Source organism: Truncatella angustata, assembly GCF_020726525.1.
Source record: "Truncatella angustata strain MPI-SDFR-AT-0073 chromosome Unknown BKA67scaffold_10, whole genome shotgun sequence".
In the NCBI taxonomy this organism is placed as follows: Eukaryota; Fungi; Ascomycota; class Sordariomycetes; order Amphisphaeriales; family Sporocadaceae; genus Truncatella; species Truncatella angustata.
Window position 1 is genome coordinate 1,875,143 of NW_025763390.1, and position 17,377 is coordinate 1,892,519.

Sequence of the window (17,377 nt, forward strand, 5' to 3'; positions counted from 1 at the left end):
TTGGTGATTGTAGTCACAACTGTAGCTGGCTACATGGACAACCCACTTGGTACTTTTCCTTTCTAGCTTGTCCTGATATTCATGAAAACTCAAAAAGGCACACAAAGAGAAGGAGGAGGAGGAGAAAGAGGAGAAGCAAGAAGTAGCGAAACTCGCCGCGCTTTCACTCTTGTCAATCAAAGATCAATTACAAGAATACCAAAATGAAGAGAATGATTCGGAATTCGCTCAGACGGTACCTATTCTCTTTGGATGATTTGGTCATTCGACAACTCTGCGAAGGTTGAGCAAGCAGAGTTTTTACAAAACGGGAAAAGGAAACTAGACTAGACATGAATTGAGTAACTGTGCCTCTGATTCCACGTAGACGGACGTCAGATAAGAACGCCTGTATCACTAAATATTCAACGCAGTCTACATCTGGAAACATCAAAGTAAGATCGCACAATACGGAATCCAGTGCCAACGCTGTTGAACAATGATGGGGTATCTTTCAGGACTCCAGGCTGCGAAGAGTGTTCGAAATAAGTCGAACATTGTTTACAATCAGCATGTCTATCCCCTCGACTGCTTGTTTCTGCGCCATAATCTGTCAGCAAGTTTCCTCTACAATACACAAAATGATCGTTGCATGACATACCGTAGCAAATTCTGGGATATCATTCAAGGAACCGTACGAACCACAGACCAAACCCTGGTCTCTGACATGTTTAATGAGCTTAGGTGCTGCGACGAAAGGCTCAGCTGCCATAACAATGCCTTGCAAGCCCCACTGTCGTGCGAAGCGCATTGCTTGCTGCAGCGAAACTGCGCGCTGATCACCTGCCGGTCCGCTGACCATCGAGTCGTTAAGAAATACGACGGGATAAGCCTTTTGCTTCATAGACAGAAGAATACAAACCTCTGGGTTGAAGCAGGTGAAGAAAATGGAGCGGTTGCCTGCCAGCTCAAATACGGTATCCAAAGTTGTGTCGATATACTCGTTCATTTCTGTCCAGTATGGTTCCATCTCCCAATACGGGCATTCCCACAACATAGGATACTCTGCTTTATACATTAGGAATCGCAGATCTCTAAAACATTAAAATGGTCCGAGACTTACTCAGCTCAATGTCGAAGTTTACGTCTTCGGGAAATTTCTTGAAAAGCTCGCGAAGTGTTGTAAAAGCGTCGTGAATACAGTCCCCTCGAATATTGCCCTTATTATGATTTCTGGCATACTCTACAGTATGTTTCATGCGTTCTGTCATCGCCCTTCGCGAGTGATCCGGATGAGCGCACAAGGACTTGGAGTCTCGCCGGGGCGGCGCGCTTGGGCGCGCCCTTTCGTCCCAGGGCAGGCGACCTCTTGGTGTGTCATGATGGTCGTTCGTCTGCGACTCACTTATAGCCATCCACTGGGTTGTGTAAGTCACCGAACGATGTGGCCATCCTTGATGAACATACCTGCTTATAAGTCATTGCATGGATTGGTATGTCAAGCCCTGTTTCCGAGACCTGCCAATCATGGTAGATGACAGGAACGCGATCGCGTGTAATCTGAACGTCGAACTCTATGAGATCTGCTCCTTGATCAAGAGCACTCTGCAGAGACTGGACGGTGTGCTCCCCAATTTGCATACGGCCAAGCCCAGTCATGTTCCAGCCTAGTCCGCGGTGACCAACGACTTGGGTTGTTTCTAAAAGACGCATCTTTTGGACGGGCTTGGGCAACCCAGGAGCTTCGTAGGGCTTGCATACAAGATGTGTAAATGTGATGGTACCTGCGAAATCACCTTTGGGTGTGTTCAGTACAACAGTTGAGTCCCGCTTCAGGCTTTGACGTTCTGGGCGAAACCAGCCTTTGATGGATCCTAGCAGTGCAATACCCGTGGCTAGTAAGCGCTTGCATGGCATTGCGTCGTTAAAAGTTTCAATAAGCTTGAAACTGAGTTGTAGATTGTCTGGTTCAGTTGTCGAGAAGACACATGTAATCTCGGATACATCACCTAGTAGGGGCAGCATGAATTCGTATGGTTGCTCATGACAGTGTATCCCAGCGACCTCAAGAATCATTTGGCTCGATATACTGGTAGCAACCCTACCGAGAACTGAAGTCGCAATATTTAGTATCAAGCCATTTGAATTTATGTCGAAGGATCCTAGGCTGAAGACAACAGAAGTGAATGATGCATCCTCAATATGAGCAGAGCTTTCTTTAGAGAAGTATGTTGGCCGTTGTATCTGAATTGGTTTAATATCACGCGATTGCACCAAGACTTTCTCTAGGTGATTTTCTGGTTCTCTGACAGGCAATGCGTGTTGGAGGGCATCGACAATAGTCATGTGCGCTCTGTAGGACGCGTTTTCAAGAGCAGACCAGCCTCGGTGATCTTTGGTCATTGGGTCTGCTCCGGCTTCGAGGAGAAGTTTCACTATTTCATAATGACCCCGAGAAGAGGCTACTATGAGCGGTGACCAGCCGTACGAAGTCTCGACGTGGTTAAGAAACAATCCGTCTGGCACAGTCAGTAGGGCTTGAACCATCTCCACTTGGCCTTGATCAGCAGCATAGTATAAAGGAGTGCGACCGAACTTATCCCGCAAATCTAGACCTTGGTTAAGGCTCAACAAACATTCAGTAATAGCGACGGACCGTGCTTGAATTGCCATGAGTAACAATCTTCTAGTGGTTTCACCAGCTATCATGCACCGGACAGCATTCACTGCGAGAAACAGTCTTACTACGCCCAGATGGCCACCACTGACAGCAAGATGGAGCGGCGTTAGCCCCGAAGCATCTTGTTCCAGGACTGCTGTCGGCTCCATGAATTTAAGAATGTGCTTGCAGAGATTGACCGGGCCGTGTTCTGCAGCATAGTGAAGTGGATAGCGCTGTCTCCAGTCCTTCACTAACAGCATATGATGTTGATAGGGAGAAAGCTCACGGAATATCCCCACAGCATCGTCTATCACAGCTAGTTCTGGCTGAAATCGATATGACTTAATGATGAGTCGATGTAAAGCGTCCAAATGACCGCACGAAACATCTTCCAAAGGTGCCGTGATCTCCTCAAGCAAGGATCGGGTGCACATTGAAGCGCGACAAGTAATCGCGACCTGCAGGACAGAGTAAAGCATAGCTTGATTCTCCAGGTAAGATACAGATGAAGCCAATACTACCATCAGTTCTGCGGAATTATCAACACCGATGCTGCGATGGACTTCATCGCTTGTGCAGCCCAGAGCGATGGGGCTTACTCGCTGTAGTAGGAGGGAATGTGTTCTCGGGTCATCCTGGTGAAGGCTTTGGGCGCGACTCGCCAGATCATGGAGATTTCTCAAACGAGCAGCTGTGTTGAGCCAGGGACTTGCAAAGAGCAGGCCGCCATGTTCAAGGCTGCCCTCCACCACGGCCTCGGTGACTCGGCTGCGCTTGATGAACAACTTTTGGATTGCATCTTTGTTGAGCTTCGCAAATACCTCGAGTTGTGACGCAAATTCTAGGACGTCCTCAAGGCAGTCACATAGATCGTGAAGCTCGGCAGGCGCGACCTGCGCCAGGTCCTTAAGCTCTAAAGATAGTGCTGTAAGCGAGAATCGCGAAAGCGTCGCCTCGATCCAGCCATAAAGGAAGTTGAGCTGTTGCTGCAAAAAGCAGTTTACTTGCTTAATCTCAAATTCAAGGCGACTCTCAAAGTCTAAAGGAAGTAGTGATTGTCAGCAAACTCTCAGGAAGAAAAAGAATCGAGGATTATCGTTGCCGTGTAGTGACGTACAGCCAAGACAATTCGATTGCTGCTTTGCAATGTGTTTTAAATTATCGTAGTCAATATAGGCCTCTTTCCATACAGGAAGCTGAAGTCGTTGGTAGTCGCGACCAAATTTCATCCTTGTTGTCCGCTGCAGAGTTATGAATTGGAGGACTGGTCTGTATTGTGGTTCATAGCACTTAGATAAAATATGGAGTTGCAGGCTGCCAACCCCTGCTGCTCACTGACAGACCTGGTTGGAGTGGCGAATAGGATAACATAACCTTGTTTGCTTTTTACTTGGCTTATCTCTTCACCGCCAATCAGTCCTAGTTGAACAAACTCTAATTGGAGCCGGTTGGTTTCCGTTGATAAGAAATGTGTCAATCTATCTGTGTCAGAGATTGTGGTGCAGGAGAAAACTTTGCTTGTGTCTCGTGGTACACTGCACAGATGACGACGCTGGCATTTTGCGATGATAATTATTGGAATTGCCAAAGACACAAAATTCAATTTAGTAACGTTGAGAATCGTGCGAGAAGGACTGGCTTCTGTGACCCAGCTGAATGACACAGAAGTTGATTCAGTGCAGCCATCATGATATCTTGGCCAATTCAGAATTCTTTGTCCCTACTCAAGACCTCTGCTGTTGCTTCTAATCGCCTATGTAAAACCTTTACTCAAGTTATGAATCTGTAACAACAATGTCGAGAGTCCATGTGGTTTGAGTGTGCGGGTCTGTTATACCAGAGACAAAAAGCACCTCATAAGTTTCGTGCCTGCCACGGGATTGTCTTGACCATAAAGATCATGCGACATTCATAGATGCCTATTTTCCGGTGTCAAATAGGAGGCTCTGGCGGTTGCTTATAAGATAATGGCGCATTGGTTCATCTGGAGCTAGGGCAGGCTTAACACGATATTGCCTGTGATGCGAACATTGTGAGAAAGCATTTCTACTTTCAGTATCCCTCGAGCATAAGAGAAGTGGTGTACGTACATGCCAGCGCGACTTTCCCGAATAATTTCAGCAACCGCGATAGAACGGGCTTCTTTTATTAATGTTTCCACAGCAGAAGTACTCTTGTTCAAACGCGGTATACATTGTGCCGAACCGTCTTCTACTAATGTGCCACGAAGAGGGCGGCTTGTGATATGGTGTGTTGGGAATTGCATCAGCAACATCTGGTTGGGCAATGGTGGGACGGCAATGTAGGTTGTATACAATTGGCGTGGTCGTTTATGTTGGCTTAGTGGTGTCCTCTGGACATGCACCAGGCCTTTGTTGTCCATATGAGGCGGCTTCCTCTATTATCTCCATGCTCAAAGACAGGAGTTGACCACTTTGCTCATATGACTGTTAAATGGCCCTTTGAAGAGTGATTAATGTCAAAGAACTTGTTTTTTTTCTCTCTCTCTGTGATGCGGTAGGGTGAATAGGATTGTTTCTTTCATGCTTTCGTGCTGAAATGTTCGTCTTTTTGCAAAGCACCGATTGACTGAACTGTAGTTGTGAGTCGGAGAATCCAGCCGGGGCACATTTCCACTGGACACCTGCACTAAGGTTAAGTCCTTGCTGCAGCGGAAGAAGGCCCAGAGCCAATTGGGGCATAGCGAGGCCCTGTAACAATAATTTAGGCCCGACAGCTCCAGAGAATAAACTTTACATTATTACGATCCCATACTCTATTTAAGCCCCAAACTACAGACGTTGGTTTTGATCTTTTATGGTTCAAAGCTTCAAAGCACCACATTTTCTTTCTCAATATTGTTCTATTAGTCGGACAGCGCCGAACTTGTTTGAAGTAAATCAGGCAAGTTAAAAGCTATGACCTGTTGCTGGCTGGCTAGGGATGGCTGCCGCAATTCCCATCTGATATTTGAGACAACCGGTTGGACTTGGCAGAGCATTCCATCGTCTCCAATGCAACCTGCTGAATTGTGAAGTGAAATACCAGGCCTCATGGTCGAACCCAGCAGCTACAGATATGGCTGGCACCGCAAGAGCTGATCAAAAGACAAAGTAAGCACAGGTGATGACACAGTAAGTCAGCACCGATATATCTTTTTCTTTTCTTTTTCCACTCTTCATTTTTCTCTTTAAAGAGCAGAGCGGTGGATGGTACCGAATATGGAGACTGCCAACAGGATATGCATCTAGAATCAAGGCTACCATGATGCAGCACTTCCTACATTTGGTGCCGTCTTCGATGCGCCGGCCTAAACGTGACGAGTTGTTGCTCTGCAGCTCTTCAATGAGCGGTACCGTGATCCCTTGGCACGAGTCATCAATTTGGTGCACGAAAAACACAAACTCGAGTGCTTCCCTAAACGCCAGGAGAACCACGATAAGTTCGACGAGTGTCATGGACAAGCGGTTCACTGTCAGACCCGCCAAGAGCATACGCAATGGTCCCACATAAATTTTCCGCATTCAGTCCACAGGGTCCAGTGGTCTGTCACTTCTCGCCAAGAGACCGTTTCATGTATTTTTGGTTTCACGTTCGTCTGTCCTGGACATTATTCAGGTCAAGCCTTCCAGTACCAGGAATGATGGCATCTCGTATCTTCCCGGCCAGCTGCAAGGTAAAATTAGGAGATTGGGACCAATTTGGGAGGTCAAGTCTGCGCGGGGGTCCCTTGAGTGTCACGTTCACACCAGACGAAGTTAGGGGATAGAGCCGCAAGTCTGGTTTCTGATCACCCTGGTCCTCCCTATCATGCAACGCTTTAATTAATTTCTATTTTCCTTTGTTTTTGATTGGTTCTCACAGCCCATCCAGGCTTTGCGTCCAAAGCCACAATCCACTATGCGATATCCATGCATTACGCCAAACCCAACCTGTCTCTACATTTAGTCCAGCAAGACGGCTCGAAACATTACACCGGACAATGCGATGCGAAGTCGTCTTCGGCTTGTGTCATCCAATAATTATGGACATTATCGTTTGGGATGATCAATTAGGGCAAGCATGTGCGTCACCCCCGAGCCACGGCGGGATCTACGTGATCTACGGAAATAACCGAGTTCTATGCTAAACCACAGACATGATCTCCGAAGTACTTCGAGATTTTCAGAGGACAAGACATTGGCATGCTATATTATTTCATCTATTTAGTCTCGGCACTCGACTTAGTCTCTCGGGACGCTGCCGGTACTGGCTAGATTGCATCTAGGCATGCCACCCTGGCAGCCTAGCAAGCCTAGCTACTGTACTTGTGGGTATTGAGCAGTGGCATGTGGCCTTGTTTCAGTCTATCAGTGTTCGTCTACATGGGGTGGAATGCTGTGGGAATCATCGAAGACGGAGGAAAATACTTGAGGGCAATCACATGGAGACGCGCAACATTACGATCCACTCTCCACCACTCCCATACCACCCAAACCTGGCATTAATCAATATCAACCAATTTTGGTTTCCACTGCCACCGCTGTCCTTCTATGGACTCAGCCGCATTGTCTTTGCAGTAGTGCAGCCCTATGCTTATGATGTGAGTTCAGATATATATGAAGCTCCTGTTCCTCTTTGTTATGGTGTCTCCTGTTGTGCCTCTCTTGGCATTCTTGCCTTCGTTTCTTAACTTCCCTTACCGAGTTTGGGTTTCCTTTCTTTCTGTGCCGGCATATACTTGTTTTATATTTTTCTTCTTTATTTCTGCATAGACTATAGACCTGCCTTCGAAAATCTCATTATGTCTCTTCATCCTTCCGCTGCGGCAGGAAGAGCGAACCGGATGACGATATGGCCCACCCCAAACGGAGACGATATTGAGCTTGACGCACCATGGCCTGGCCGATTCACAACACAGCAGGTTAACAAAAGATGGACTGCCGCTTTTGACACGGAGGCCCGTGCCAATCGCTTGAGCTATATGGTTGGCAACTCTCTCCTGCCATCCGCTCCTCGTGTTCAGCAGGTGTGGCCGGGCCATGCTAGAGGCAATCGCACTACATGGATTGATGACCGAGCATATCAAGGCGACCAAAAGCTATGGGATGGAGCCTTTGACGTGGAAAAGCGAGATTCTTGGATCACTAGGAATTCTGAGCGATGGTCGGACGACTTCGGCATTGACAAAGAAAAAGCAAAGTGGAAGGAACCCTTGACACAAGAACAGCTCGATCAAGCTGATTCAGCCCTTGTATCATTGGATGTTCTGAACTACGACTTCCCAGGTTATGGAACTCCGGATGACCCTTACCTTGTGAGATGGATCGAGAATGACCCGGCGAACCCCATGCTTTTTCCAAGGGTTAAAAAATGGACCAACGCAATGGTGCTTGCGTTCGCCGTTTTCATGGTCTCGATAGCTTCATCCGGGTTTTCTCAAGGTGAGTGAGACTTGTGTCAAATCAATGGGATTGTTCTAACAGGTGCCAGGCACCACTGATATCAAGACTGAGTTCAATGTCGGTCAGACCGTTGCACTGCTCATGACATCTCTCTTCGTGCTTGGCTTTGCAATTGGAGCTCTAGTGCTGTCGCCTATGAGCGAAGTGTACGGTCGCCGTGACCTTTATGTTTGGACCTTTGCAGCATTCGTCATCACGTCCGGCGTGATTGGGCTAGCTCCTTCAATAACCTTCGTCCTCACTTTACGAATACTGGGTGGTTTGGCCGGCTCCTTCACCCAGGCAGTTGCCCCAGCCGTCATTGCCGACATGTTTCAAGCCCAGGAGAGAGGATTCGTTCTGAGTATTTTCACCCTGGCTGGTCTCATGGGCCAGATGCTTGGCCCCATCGCTTGCGGTTTCCTCGATAAGGCTTATGGTTGGCGGTCGTTGTCCGTTTTGATCGCTGGCGCATCCTTCCCTACGTGGGTTGTGCTCACAATCACCTTCCCGGAGACATATGCTCCAGTGCTCTTAAAGCGTCGTGCAGAGAAACTATCCAAGATCACAGGCAAGGTACATGTTGTTGATGGCGTGGAACCTAAGAGCATCGCAACCCAACTCCGCGTCGGAGCTCTTCGACCATGGGTCATTCTCATTTACGAGCCCATTGTCACTCTCCTCAGCCTCTTCTTGTCTGTTGTTCACGGAACACTCTTTCTGCTTTTCGCCGCATACCCTATTGTCTACCAGCAAGTCCGCGGTTGGCCCCAAGGAGTCGCATCTCTACCTTTTCTTGCTATCGCTCTTGGAATCATTATCTCACTTTTCTATGTTGCCCTCTTCGATCAGAAGCGTTATGCCAAACTCGTCGACAAGTACCAGGGTATGGTTCCTCCTGAAGCTCGCCTTCCTCCAGCCATGCTCGGTTCGGCTGCGCTTCCCATTGGTCTTTTCTGGTTCGCGTGGACGAACGACCCCGACACATTTTGGCTCATCTCTGTCAGCGCTGGTGTCTTGTTTGGCTTCGGATTGGTCCTGCTTTACATGAGTCTTACGAACTATATCGTCGACGCCTATTTAGGTTATGCTGCATCGGCACTTGCTGCAAGCACAGTGCTGCGATCGATTGCTGGCGCCGTCTTTCCCCTCTTCACTGCACAACTATATGATTCATTAGGTATGTTCGGAATTCTTGGGTAAATTCATGGTCAGAAATAATGCTAATTCAATTGTAGGCATTCATTGGGCTTCCAGCGTTCCTGGCTTCCTCGCCTTGATCTTTATCCCTTGTTTGATCGCATTCTACAAGTTTGGACATATCATCCGCAGCAAAACCAAGTTTGGACAAGAAGCCGCCAAATTGGCAGCTATGATGGATGGCAGAAAATGAGGTGGCATCTCGAAATACCAGTCGCTGTTACATAACAGCCACATTCCAACAAGTGGGCTCAGTAACCTAAGTGGCAGTAGAAACGCGACTGTAGGACCGTTAGGCTGTGCCTAGGACACAGCCTCGCGATGAACTTTATTAACACGATGATATTGTAAATAATGCGGCCACGCGTATGGTACAATAGACTGTAGATCAAATACCGACATAGAGAAATACATAGAATCAAAACAAGGCATGACTTACTTCGAGGTAAAGTTTAAGGTGATTGGGAAGTAATATGCTCCCCAAGATGTTCAAAATTTGCACTGTTATTGAGGTACATTAGCAAGTGTTGTTCGTTTTCTACCCCTCCCCAATCCACCATCTGGCCGCTATAGCGACCAGCCTATCCTAGTTATAGCGCGCGCTGCTCTAGTGGATAACGAGGTCCATATTTCCGTCGGTACCTTTCCTCAGCATGACAGCATCATACTCCAGTTGGATTTTGTCTCCCCACATCGACCAATATATATTCACTGGATCAGAGTCACAACGACTACGAGCTTCCATTGACGGACAACATAAAAATCATAGTGCGTATTTCGAATTGCACAATTCCAAGATGGGCTCAAACAGCTTCTCGCTGGCCAGCAAGGTCAAGGTGGGTACCCCGCAGAGACGCCCTTTCCGGACGACAGAGGGCTCAACACAGTCTTTAGCTCCCATCGGGCCACCTCATCCCACAGATCCAGCTTGGGCTCTACATGATGTCCGGACGCGAGGTCCTCTCCGCCGTGCCCTGGGGCTTGGCGGCGGGGTATCGCGGCTTCGACAGCGCACAAATGTACCACAACGAGACTGAGGCTGGGAAGGCTATTCGGACTTTCCTGTCTTCGCCCGACAACTCCGAAGGCCTCAAACGGGAGGATATCTGGTACACCTCCAAGCTCGCCAGCAACAGTGAGTCGTATACCGCCGTAAGGCGAAGTATCAAGAAAAGTGTCGATGCTTGTGGGCTCGGCTACATCGATTTGTTCTTATTGCACAGTCCTTATGGCGGTTCCGAGGCACGATTGACGAGCTGGAGGGCTGTTGAGGACGCAATCACAGACGGCGAGGTCAGGAGTGGTGGCGTCAGCAATTTCGGAGTCAGACACGTGAGTTTATCGTTAGGCATCGTTACAGGTGACACGCTAAACCTCCCGCAGATCGAGGAGTTGATGGCTTCAAACCCCAGAATCAAGCCTTCTATCAACCAAATTGAGGTCCATCCTTTCAATACACAAGAAGATATTCGTGAAGTGTGCAAGAAGCATGGTATCGTTATTGAGGCGTACGGTCCGCTTGCTAGAGCGATGCGCATGAAGAACGCTACGATTGTTGCACTTGCTAAGAAGTACTCCTGCACGCCAGCGCAATTGATGGTGCGGTGAGTAATCAGTGATCAAGATCTATCAAAATAATACTAATTCCCCTGTAGGTGGTCATTACAACATGGCCTGGTACCGCTGCCCAAGAGCGCAAGAAAGGAACGCCTCATCGATAATGTGAAAGTTGGAGGCTTCGAAATCTCCGACGAGGACATGTCAAAAATGGACGGGTTAGATGAGCATCTCGTGACGGACTGGTAAGTCGTTCTCCTTCAGCAGCCATGCGACCCTTCCATTAACTGTGACAGGGACCCAACGGATGCTCCGTAAACATCGCCGCCTGCTGAGGTGGAAGTAGCAGGCTACCAACGCCATCGCATGAAGTATGGGGCATGATCTTCTGTACCATGAGTGTCTACTAGTGTACGATCCCTGTTGGCCATTCTGGTTTTTCTGACACTGCCCTCCATTTCACAAATGCACCAGAATCTCATCCATCAATCTACTGGTGGAGCTGTTGCGTGTTATTGTTGGGAAGCGTATTGTGCATACTCTGGGAATATAGATCCATGTTATTATGCTGTTGACGTCGTTTCAAGTCTCTGGTTAGCCGTGCGGTCTAGCAGTCCTATCACGGCCGTCGACGACCCAAGTAATCCTCAACACTCTCCCTTTCTATGATGTATATACGGGCGCAATGACCGCTCAGGGCTACCAAACCCTCCACATCGCGGCATTATATGCCATGTTTGTGTCGCGAATCTCAACAACAACTGCAACAGCAAAATACGCCCGGATGGTTTAGTGGTATAATTCTCGCTTAGGGTACACCCAAGCAATCTGCGAGAGGTCCCCGGTTCGATCCCGGGTTCGGGCCCAATTTCCTCAATGAGTAATCATTGGCGACACCTTTTTGCCGTTTGTTGACATTCGTATCATGTTCTTATGGCTAATGATGAACAAAGTGTTGACCTAGTTGTATACATACACAAACACACGTATAGGGAGGGGGCCTATCAGCGAGCTGATATGACGCGGCTCCACTATTTTGTTAGTCTATGCTATAGTATCAATCCTTAGAAAGGGCAGTGGGGAGAGTCCTTTCGCAGCAAGGTGCAACTGGCTCAGAGCTCGACATCGGCGGGGGGAAGGATAGCCCTCCTCTATATGCAATCGATCCGGCACCTGCCCCATTGCCCTCTCTGACCCTCCATACCATGCATAGTAGGTGCGCAACGCGGTACACCGTACTTCGAATTCTCTCCAACCTCCCGATCCCAACATGAACTCAAACGCCCGCAACTCCTCACCCTCCTCACCTCCCCATCCTCTCCATATCCCTCTGCACCGCCCAAAATTCCGCCCTCTTGACCGCCCTCACCATCTCCCCCACACCGGCCTGACCCAACTCCTCCTAGGCCCGCCGGGGCCACTCGTACCAATCCAACTCGGGCCCTACATGCCCATACCGCGCCCTCCTCTCATCTCTGGCCCTCCGCCTGAGCTCGTCCTCCCAGTCTGCGCCTGCTCACCTGTGTACATGGGTCATGATCTGATCTCGCGTCCTCCTTTTGAGCCAGGGCCAACACCGTCCGGCGACGAGGAAGAAGACGGCGAGGACGGCGAGGGTTACGAGACAGCCGGTTAGGATCTGGGCGGTATTCTCGTTCAAATTTTTCTTCCTTTCATGCGTTTGCGTTTCTGGGCTGTGTGCTTATTACATAGTTGGGGAGAAGGTTTGAAAAAATCGGACGTTACGTAGTTGGCAGGCGGTTTATGTAAGGACAACAAGAATAAGCACCACAACAGTGGCAACGGACTAATTCATGACGTTTTTCCTTGAAGTGTGTGTATCAATCGGACTTAGCAGACCTTAGGTGATTTGGCCGTCCGGCTACCTAGTCTCTAAATTATGCCAGTCTAACCACATTTTGTGTCTGATGGTAAACAAGTTGTCAAACTGTGCCTACGATCTGCCCCGTGTCCTATAATACTCTTCCACCGATGATGGATGAAAATCCAACAAGGTTGTGCTCATAGGCACTCCACACAAATGCAATATAACGCGACGCAGACGCGCTTGGGTATATCCTCCGTGACCTCATTCAAACAAGCCAAACACCCATGTCCAATCAAAATGTTCACCGCTATTGGATTCCTTATCACTTTGCATCAATTCTGACCTCATTGCCAATAGGAATGGCGATCACAGACTGATCCACGTTCTACTCGGCCGCCTGCGACAGTGACACCATTTGAGAAGGCGGTATAACGACTTCTTCTTCTTCACCCAGAAGCATCTTTTTGCGACATTCCTCCTCAAGATTTTCCTCATCCTCGACAGCGCGCTCCACAGAAGCAGCTAACGTCAGCTTCTTTACGCACGAATTATAGATTAAGGTCTCGACGGTCTTTTTGGTGACTAGCCGGATGACTTCAACTTCGCGGGTCTGACCAATTCGGTGAGCTCGGTTGGAAGCTTGTACGTCGTCTTGAGGGTTATCCGACTGGTCGAACAGGATGATTTTGTTCGCTGCAGTCAAGTTCAAGCCAGTGCCACCGGCTCCGGTTGTCAGGAGGAAGACGGGAATATCCGGGTTGTTGTTGAAACGTTCGATTTCCGGAAATCTCTCAGAAACATTGGATCTGCCAGTCAACTCGCAGTATTTGATGCCGGCGAAATGCATGGTGTCTCTAAGTATGTCGATAACCATCTCGTACCTTGAGAAGACGAGACAGCGGTCCCCGTTTGCTTGGTACTGTCTCACCAATTTCAGTAGGGCCTCGACTTTAGGAGCCTCTTCCCACGATCGGTCAGGAACGTCAAATCTGCCAATGTACTTGGGAAATTCCTTGCATAGGAGATGCAAACTGAAGTCGTAATCATTTAGCAGACTATCACGGTACATGATTTTGTGTCGATCCGCTTTGCTTTGGACATTGAGCTCGATTTCTGAGCACTTCTTCCAGAGAATGTCCGTCATCTCAGTGACTATCTCATCTGTGAAATGTCGTCTGAACAGCTGTGGGTGGATGGCTGCCTTGCGGAGCTGCTGCCACAGGTTGCCTCTGTCTTTCGTGGCTTTGCTCCTGCTCTTGCCTGCGAGGAAGTTGTTTTTGATCTCCTCATAGAGCACCTTCTGGCTCCCAGTCAGCTCGATCTGTGTGACAACATCAACCCTCCTAGGCAGACCGAGAACCTCGTCTTTTCGGCGTTGCAAGATGAACGGAGCCATAATGGTGCGCGCGTTGCTGACTCGTTCCTTGGCTAGGGCAGCGAAGTTCAGAACTTCTTTGTTCGGAACCTTGGTTTCGAAAATCGTCTGCATCTGCTCCATCGTGCCGTCTTCGAAAAGACCAGGCTCCACAAAGCTCAGCAAACCGAGGAGCTCCTTTAAGTTGTTTTGGACCGGGGTACCAGTGAGGACCAGTCGCCATTTTGATGGGAGGACAGACAGGTTCTTGTAGACTTGAGTGTTGGGATTCTTGAGCTTGTGGCCCTCGTCAAATATGGCAGCATATGGATCCAACTTGGAAAGCCACTGGATATCCTCGAAATTCCTTTCCACCATCGAATAAGAAGTGAGAACGACATCATACTCGCTAGCTATATCACGGGGCCTGAATTGCTTGCGGTCGCTGCCTATGTGTTGTTTAGTAAGCAGGCCTCAGGTGTTTGGGGGTCCACGGTCTGAGCTTACCCTGGTATAGATGGACCTTGACGCCTGGTGCGAAACGCATGAACTCATTAGCCCAGTTTTCGAGGGTACTGGGTGGTACGACAATGACATGAGGTTTCGCACTTGGTTTGGTTTGGACAAGGTGCGAGACGAATGAGATGACTTGGCATGTCTTTCCGAGACCCATATCATCTGCAAGGATCGCGCTATATCCAAGCTTATGTAAAAGGTTCATCCAGTTCAGACCAAATAGCTGGTACGTTTTGAGTTCGATGTCATCAGCCATAGGAGCGGGACGTTCGGGAATAGGCAACTGCCTGAATTTACCATCGGCGTCCTTCATCCGACCAGTCCTATCCATCTCCCACTTAGCCATGATGGAGTCTAGTTCGCGACCTCTATCGGCGCAGTTCTTGATGACTGTCGTGACTGCTTCGAAGGCATTGAACCAAGTGTTGAGTTTATCGATCATATTAGAGCCAATATCGCCCTGCTTTGACCTAGCCTTGGTGCCCTTGGTCTTAATCTTCTCAACCTCAGTGATGCTTTCGAATGGTCGTTTGGATATAACCAGCTGAGAGTCCTTCACCGAGCTTCCGGTCATACGAGCGAGAGCTTCAGGCGTACAATTGTTGAGATACTGAAGAACACTACTGTGCTCCTTCCGAACATGATGGACTTGAATATCGCGACCTGATTCATCTGATTCGTCATCTTGATTCACAAATCTTTCTTCGTCATCTGGGAGATTGACCACTTCCAGCTCGTTTTTGAGCTCTTTTCGAGCTTTGATGACAAGCTTCTCGCCACGGGTTACTAATCTGCCGCGTTTCTTAACTTCGTAGGATTCAGCAGCTGCTTTGCGCTTCCTGTTTGCAATCATATTGAGACTAGGAAGATCACCGTCCGATTCCGAATCAATCGTAATGACTTCAGATCTCATAACTGGTTGGAGCTTCTTGGAACCCTGGAGTAGTAGTCTTCGTCGACTGGTAGTATTTTGCGATTGGAAATCAGCAGGAATGACTGCAGCGACGGCCATCTTTTCGGGCGACGACCTATTGGGTGAAGTCGCCGCTGATGAGCTTGCATGCGATGACGAGACGGAAAAAACCTTGTCGGGGGAAGGCGAGCGGTTCTTGCGGCCCATAATCAAACGCCTGCGTGGTGCGACGTTCTTAGCGAGTTCAGGCGAAGGTGGCGGTGAGCTCGAAGCAGCTCGGGGTTTTGGTGGAATGGGAAGTTTTGTTTGATTGTAGATCTTGGGCTGGTGATTCCCGATTGTTCTCCGCGACAATGCGTTTTGTGAGTCCGATCTTGAATCAGTGGAAGCGGCCGGAACTGTGCGTGTCTCGCCCAGAAGTGTCTGTGTGGCAGATTCCATGCTCATGCCATTGTTCTGCAACTCGTCTCGGCATTGCCGATACATGATCGAAGGCTTGCTCTTTATAACGCACTTGTGCACCTGCTTCGTCAGATATCGCAGTCTTAGATTCGGGATTTCGTTCGGGTCTATATCTTTGTCCTCCATCTGATACCTGGGTTTCGCGACCGGTACTGGCGATTGCGGCTTCCTGACGAAGGTTGATGGTTGGATTTCGTTTCTCATGGGCCGGCCGCTGTCGTCGTCGTCAGAGCTATCGTCGTGCTTGTAATCATTGGCCAGGTCATCATCCGAATTGATGGTGCTGAGGAATTGTTTCTTGATGGCTGGTTGAGGACGACGAGGTAGTGGGACGGGAGCTCGAAAGGCAGTGCCGGCGGGCGCCATCATGGAGGCTATTCGGCTGCCTGCTGGGCCTGAACCAAGCCCTGCTCTCGAAGACTGGGAATTCATGGCACCTGCCAATCTTCTCTGCTGAGAGTGAACCTGAAAAGGCGAAGAGGCAGGAACCTCGATTACGCTTCCCGGAGTATCAGGTATTGGTGGTGACGATCGTTGCAGAGTTGTCCGCCTCTCGACAACCTGGGTTGGCTGTGTAGCTCTGCTCAAGACCTGAGTGGGCTGTGTGGTCCTATTCGCAATCTGGGTAGGTTGCGTGGTTGGGTTGGCGATTTGTGTGGGTTGGGTGAAGTAGGGAGAGGAATCAGGAATGCTAACGGCAAGCTCGTCGAGATCTTCGTCCTCTATTTCGAACCGAGTTCTCTTGGTGCCTGGGGTTCCTGGCAGTGAAGGAGAGCTGGTCCGAAGGCCCGGGAGATTGCGTGACATGTTTCCGTCCTGCACTATGCTAAACTAACCAACCGACTACGAAATTGGTCGCGTATCCGCTGGTCTTCTGGATCAGAGCAGGAGTGTGGGCGAGGGGCTCTCGGCTCTCCTTGCGGCGTGTGAAGTTTGCCGGGCCGCGCCTCTGGTGGATTCGAGAATTGGCAGGTCAATACCGAGATGCAATGGTCATAAGCTGCCAATAATGAGTGTAAAATGTGCTCCCTTCCGGCGTGGATGAACGAATGGCAGCAGACTTGTTGGCAAGAAGGGGGACGGGGGACGGAGCGCGACGACGACAGGGAGGGCCAGAGGCTGGCGGGCTGCTAACCGTCGAAATTTTGGCGTCGAAAGACGAGACGAACGCGCTTTCCGTGAACGCGGTGGAGCGCGGAGTCAGCTGATTTTAATTGGCAGCGGGAGGACTTGGACTTCTTGATGTTAGAGATGAACTGATATCCATGCCAATGCATTGTATCTTCACTGCAAGTACATCTTTGTTTGACCACTCGCCTCTACTTGATCAATTGTGTTTCTAAACTAATTATCTTACATTCTCCATCTGAACCTGTTCCGTGAGCATACACCAAGTACAGGCGTCAACTAGTCTAGGCCGGGGAATTTCGTCGACAGAAAGCGGCGCGCTACAGAGCATAGACCAAGCACTCACTCAGTCACT

The 17,377-nt window shown here is 49.1% G+C and overlaps 3 protein-coding genes and 1 non-coding gene across 4 annotated transcripts; 3 read left to right on the top strand and 1 right to left on the bottom strand.

The window, feature by feature from the left end:
- The first annotated feature begins 7,303 nt into the window (after window positions 1-7,303).
- BKA67DRAFT_99558 (major facilitator superfamily domain-containing protein) lies at window positions 7,304-9,725 on the top strand. The gene is made up of 2 exons (XM_046109600.1): window positions 7,304-8,064; window positions 8,114-9,725. Exons 1-2 carry the CDS (start codon window positions 7,425-7,427, stop codon window positions 9,265-9,267), a joined length of 1,794 nt encoding a protein of 597 aa, XP_045952858.1. The 5' UTR covers window positions 7,304-7,424; the 3' UTR covers window positions 9,268-9,725.
- Window positions 9,726-9,840: 115 nt separating this feature from the next.
- Window positions 9,841-11,622, top strand: BKA67DRAFT_583932 (aldo-keto reductase family 1 member E1). The gene is made up of 5 exons (XM_046104115.1): window positions 9,841-10,100; window positions 10,159-10,596; window positions 10,648-10,868; window positions 10,920-11,066; window positions 11,118-11,622. Exons 1-5 carry the CDS (start codon window positions 9,918-9,920, stop codon window positions 11,137-11,139), a joined length of 1,011 nt encoding a protein of 336 aa, XP_045952859.1. The 5' UTR covers window positions 9,841-9,917; the 3' UTR covers window positions 11,140-11,622.
- Window positions 11,600-11,686, top strand: BKA67DRAFT_t177. Its single transcript has one exon. It is a non-coding gene; the product is annotated as a tRNA-Pro (tRNA).
- Window positions 11,687-13,012: 1,326 nt separating this feature from the next.
- On the bottom strand, window positions 13,013-17,140 carry BKA67DRAFT_99604 (SNF2 family N-terminal domain-containing protein). The gene is made up of 2 exons (XM_046109601.1): window positions 14,511-17,140; window positions 13,013-14,452 (listed from the first exon to the last, which is right to left on the bottom strand). The coding sequence occupies exons 1-2, from the start codon at window positions 16,699-16,701 to the stop codon at window positions 13,035-13,037; spliced, it is 3,609 nt and encodes a 1,202-aa protein (XP_045952860.1). The 5' UTR covers window positions 16,702-17,140; the 3' UTR covers window positions 13,013-13,034.
- Window positions 17,141-17,377: the final 237 nt, after the last annotated feature.

Coding starts and splice junctions, on each gene's coding strand:
- BKA67DRAFT_99558 (XM_046109600.1), top strand. CDS start 7,425: ATGTCTCTTCATCCTTCCGCTGCGGCAGGAAGAGCGAACCGGATGACG. Junction 8,065..8,113: donor TTCATCCGGGTTTTCTCAAG/GTGAGTGAGACT, acceptor AACAGGTGCCAG/GCACCACTGATATCAAGACT.
- BKA67DRAFT_99604 (XM_046109601.1), bottom strand. CDS start 16,701: ATGTCACGCAATCTCCCGGGCCTTCGGACCAGCTCTCCTTCACTGCCA. Junction 14,453..14,510: donor CAAGGTCCATCTATACCAGG/GTAAGCTCAGAC, acceptor AACAACACATAG/GCAGCGACCGCAAGCAATTC.
- BKA67DRAFT_583932 (XM_046104115.1), top strand. CDS start 9,918: ATGACAGCATCATACTCCAGTTGGATTTTGTCTCCCCACATCGACCAA. Junction 10,101..10,158: donor CGCTGGCCAGCAAGGTCAAG/GTGGGTACCCCG, acceptor CACAGTCTTTAG/CTCCCATCGGGCCACCTCAT. Junction 10,869..10,919: donor CCAGCGCAATTGATGGTGCG/GTGAGTAATCAG, acceptor ATTCCCCTGTAG/GTGGTCATTACAACATGGCC.